This window comes from Lactuca virosa, chromosome 5 (genome assembly GCF_052849685.1).
Source record: "Lactuca virosa cultivar CGN04683 chromosome 5, Lactuca_virosa_CGN04683_v6, whole genome shotgun sequence".
In the NCBI taxonomy this organism is placed as follows: Eukaryota; Viridiplantae; Streptophyta; class Magnoliopsida; order Asterales; family Asteraceae; genus Lactuca; species Lactuca virosa.
This window is the reverse complement of record NC_136430.1, coordinates 331844719-331849610: the sequence shown is the minus strand read 5'-3', so window position 1 is coordinate 331849610 and position 4892 is coordinate 331844719. Positions and strand designations below refer to the sequence as shown.

General features: G+C 34.8%; 1 protein-coding gene across 2 annotated transcripts; it reads right to left on the bottom strand.

Moving 5' to 3' along the window:
- Positions 1-266: 266 nt before the first annotated feature.
- OTP51 (endonuclease) lies at positions 267-3343 on the bottom strand. Of its 2 annotated transcripts, XM_079052300.1 has the most exons (3): positions 2603-3343; positions 536-2405; positions 267-445 (listed from the first exon to the last, which is right to left on the bottom strand). In XM_079052300.1, exons 1-2 carry the CDS (start codon positions 3326-3328, stop codon positions 576-578), a joined length of 2556 nt encoding a protein of 851 aa, XP_078908426.1. In that variant the 5' UTR covers positions 3329-3343; the 3' UTR covers positions 267-445; positions 536-575. The 2 variants fall into 2 exon arrangements, with proteins under 2 accessions (XP_078908426.1, XP_078908425.1); XM_079052299.1 differs by having other exon boundaries at positions 267-2405.
- Positions 3344-4892: the final 1549 nt, after the last annotated feature.

Sequence of the window (4892 nt, the reverse complement as noted above, 5' to 3'; positions counted from 1 at the left end):
AAGGAGCTAAATAAGATATAACTTTCTGTCATGTGAGAAAGATATAACCTTATTCATTTGATTTATAAGGTACTGACATGTGTATTTGGAAGTTAAACATTGTAATTTTCAAGAGTCAAAAGTAGATAATTAGAAAATATTTTAAAATATATATATAATAAATAATCTTTTTCACAGCCTGAAGCAACAAATAAAGCAGAACCTCAATTACAACTCGGTGCCAGTTATTCCTAGCAAGTAATGGGCTTTAAGCATATGATAAATAGTGAAAGAAAATACCAATTGTAATGATAAAATATGCACAAAACAACCTCATATAAGTGAGGTCACATAAATTAGGATGTTAGTGAAGTGTTAAAAGATATACATACCCTCAACTAAATCCAATAAAAAAGCATGTGCCTTGACTCAAATGTGCAGCATTAGCACCACTACCATTTTCTACCTGCATCAAAATAATGACATACATAAAAACATACCTTAGTGTCAAGAAACTTCATTGAATATACTTGCCTTTTCATGAACCTATTCTCACCTCTTTTTAAGCCACAATGTTAGTTTAGATTTTACAAATCCTACAAGATGTCATCTTCACTATAATCAGAATCACTTCTATCAAACTCAACATTTCGGGCTTCTTCCTTTATATCAGATGCTATGTTCCCTGGTTTTAAAACATCTTTTAAATCCCTTACAATATACGGATCCACCAATTTCCAAAACCATTCTGAATTGCTTCCAAGTAAACCTATCCAGAACACTCTCCCCTTGCGTTTGACCTTACAAGTCAACGACTTTTTCTGTAAGGTTTTAACAATTCGGTCAACTCCATCTTCACTTCCTTTGACCTTCAATAAAATATCTCCAGATGATGTCTTGTAACCCCCATAAATGTACCAATATGCAAGAACCCGTGGTGATAACCACCTGTGGATTAATTTAGGAATTGCAGGTTGCCCCTGTGGCCAAAACTGGTCTGCATAAAACCCAAAATAAGAGTGGGGTATAGTGGTAAATTGTTCACTAGATGAATCCAACCACTCATGGTACTCATAGGAAATATGTCTCTTTAACACCTTATGTACACCAGAGTCCTCATTGAACTTGAAAACAAGCTTATGATTCTTTCTTTTTTCATCTGATTCAATCTGTACACCACCCAATAGTAACCCCACCAAAGCTTCTCGTTGTTCTTTACTAAGCTTCAAGATTGCAGGGTTCTTAACAGCTTCTTGATTTGAACTCAAAACATGTTCAAGATTCTCAATCAAATCGGGTTCAATGTGAAACTTTTTCTCCTTCATTAAAGTATAAATCTTTTCTGCTTTTGCATACTCTTTACCATCTAAATACCCTCTTAAAATGGTGTTGCAAGATTCAGTGTCAACACCCACAGCCTCGTGACTTTGCATTTCGCGTAATGTCTCTTCTGCTTTTTGTAAATTCCTAGAATCTACAAGTGATTTGAGATATATATTGTAAAGGGTACGATTAGGAGGACATTTCTCAAGGGACTGAAGGAAAGTATACTCCAACTTATCATGCATGCCTAATGTTAGATACATGTTCATTAAATCAAGAAACGAGGGCATTAATGTCTTTTTACCACTTTCGATGAATTCTTTCATGACAGATTCTGCAAGCTCATGAGAGTTTGATTTACACAAAACTTGTATGATTTTATGAAATCCTGCAATGCTGGCTGAACCTAATTGTTCTTGCATGCCTCTAAATACCTCAAATGATTTCATATGTTCTCCAATTCTTGAATAGACTTCCATTTTATACACAAAAGCTTGAGAAGGAATTGTGGGAGTGATATTAAGAAGCTTTTCCCATGTCTTTTCAGCTTCATTTATATCCCCTTCTTTTGAACAAGCTCTCAATATAGAGATAAGCACTTCTTTGGTCTCATCAAATCCAGATAATTCCATCTCAGCTCTTAGTGATGTGATTCTTTCTTTATCTATCTTATCTTGATGGCTATGAAGCCAAATAAGCCCACTGTAGATATCTTTATGAATCTTGAATCCAGATGTTACCATTTGATGAAATATGAATTCTGCTTGATGGACATAGTGTTTTGAAGAGTCCTCTGGCTGAGTTAGAAGTGCTTTGAAAAGAGAATTGTGCAGGCTGAGGCGAGGACTATAACCTCCTAATTGAATCATTCGATTGTAGATAGCAAATGCTTGATCTAAACAACCACGATTTGATGAACTAAGGTAGGAGATTATGAGAATATGGAAGGTGTATTCTGTAGGGATTAGTCCATGATTGATTATATCATCGAATATCTCTCTACACTTCAAGTATTTTCGCTCCTTGCCCATGAAATCTGCTAGCTTCGTAGCAAGAGAGAAATCAAAACGAAACCAGTGCTGTTGCATCATCCATTTGTAGACCTAAAATGATCCAACAAAATGGCATCACACACAAAGCAAAAATAGTTCAATAACTGGAAGTTAATTATCTATAAGAGGGAGTAGAAAAACAAGCACAAAATTTTGCACAATCAAGAAGTCAAGAACTATAGCTGCAGTGTAAATTAGAGGAAAACGTGAACTGAAAACTGAAAAGAACAAAAAAGATGAACTCTTACCCTAAACCCAGTCTCATTTTCACGAATCCGCATACAATGGACAGTTACATAAGTCATATCTTCTTGATTAACCCACTTCCGCTGAGCATTCAGTATTCTAATAAGCGTAGCAGGCTTATGCGCGGGGAGCTCCTTACACAACCACGCCAACTTAGACCTCCTCCACTGTTCGGGCAGCTCATCCAACTCTTTCACATCAAGAGACGGAGATAAATGTTTATTCTTGGAATCAACATTCGACACAAAAGAGGCATCGAAGTTAAAAACTTCGTTATCTTTATCAAAATCCAAGTTTTCGTCTTCGCCCGCCAATTGCTCGACGAAATTACTGACAGATGACTGTTCCGCGGAACGAGTACAAAATAGTGAAATTCGAGGTGGGTTTACAACATGGGGTTTAAAGAGGGGGAAAGTGCGTTGGATGAGGAGATAACGGCGGTGGTGGTGAGGGAGGGAGGTAGAGAGAGAGCGGAGGAGGGATAGGGCTGTGCGCATGGGTGTCGTGTAGCTTTTACCAGGGGAGGGAAGAGAAGAAAGAGGAAAGATGAACGGTGATAGCTCCCGACTGGTGGTGCTCAGTTGCATCTCCTTGGGTCTTTGTGCTGGGAATTCTTGGCGGGTGTGAAGAAGATAAACGGTGGGGATATGGTCATGAAGGCTCGAGCTTCGAATTAGTTTATCAAGGACTGACCCAAGCCCGACCAGCTGTTTAGACGACGAGTTCATATCAGTGGTTTTGAAAGGAATTATGAGTCATGATTAATGAAATTATCAGAACCCATAATCTTCAATTAGCTGTAACAAATTGAGTTAAAGAATAGGGTTTTTGACATACAGGGGTTTGGAAGTATTCCATATTTACAAAGTCATTTTACTTTTATAATATTTAATTATTGATTTAAAATTTTCATAAATTTTGAACTTTCAAACTTATTTATAATCTATTAAATATAAAATACTATCATATTTATATTAAAAAAATTAAATTATTAATATAATTATATTTTATTTATTAATTTAAATATAATATTAAATTATATTTTTTGAATGATCACATAGTTAACTCCCATATACGTTGCCATTAAAATGCCACAAAATGTAAGAAAGTTAGGGTTGTAAACGAACCGAACATTCAACGAACTGTTCGTGAACCGTTCGTCGGAAAGTTCGTTTATGTTCGTTTATTTAATAAACGAACGAACATGAACAATGGTCTCGTTCGTTCAATTATGTTCGTGAACGTTCGTTTATGTTCTTCGTTTACGTTTTTTCATGTTCATTCATATAAGTTCCTTTTATCTTCATATATGTTTAATTGTGTTTGATTACATTACTATATTATATGTTCATTTATGTTCATATATGTTTGTTTATCTTCGTTTGTTTATGTTTGTTTAGCATGTTCACGAACATAAACGAACGAACATGAATAAGAAAACTCGTTCGTTTAACTGTTCGTGTTCGTTCATTTGTTCGGTTAACTTAAACGAACGAACATGAACAAGTCTCGTTCGTGTTCGTTTGGTTCGTTTACAGTCCTAAAGAAAGTACATTGTCATACCCATTAAAAAAACCATAGTTCATTAACATTTCCTTTACATGAAACAAAGTACACTGTCATGTCATTTAAATCTAACTAAGTACATTGACATTGCCAATAAAACAAGTAATCTACATTGGCATTCCTTTACATTATAAATAAGTACATTTTCATTTCAATTAACATAAACAGAATACATTGCCATTACATCACCATATACTAAAAATTACATAAGAATGACAATTACTACATGATCAAATGCCTACACACTAATTACATTGCATTTTCTAAGACAACGTAGGCACTATTATCAGGATCGTTAAGAAGCAAACAACAAACTAATATAGTATGTAGCAAAGCCATCACATGTTTATGTTGTGGGATAATTAGCTTCGTATACTTACTTTTGTCATCTTCACCTTCATCTTAAAGACTTGGTGGGTCAAACCACCTGAAAAACTTGCAATTTCATTTAGGAAATCGCCAACATAAATTATTTAACAAAAAAAATGACTATAAAATTTATGACATCATCCCCTAAAAGTTAAAAGTTAGGATAACCCCAAAACATACACCTAGGGTTATCCCATCATGAAATCGATTTTGACATATAACATATTACACCTAACGGTGAGTATTATGCATATTTTCAGGTTATATGGTTTTGTGTTGGTCACCCACCACAAATAATAATGACAAACAAATAAAAAAGCTTAATACATAAACCGAATTAGATGCTCATCCAACCTA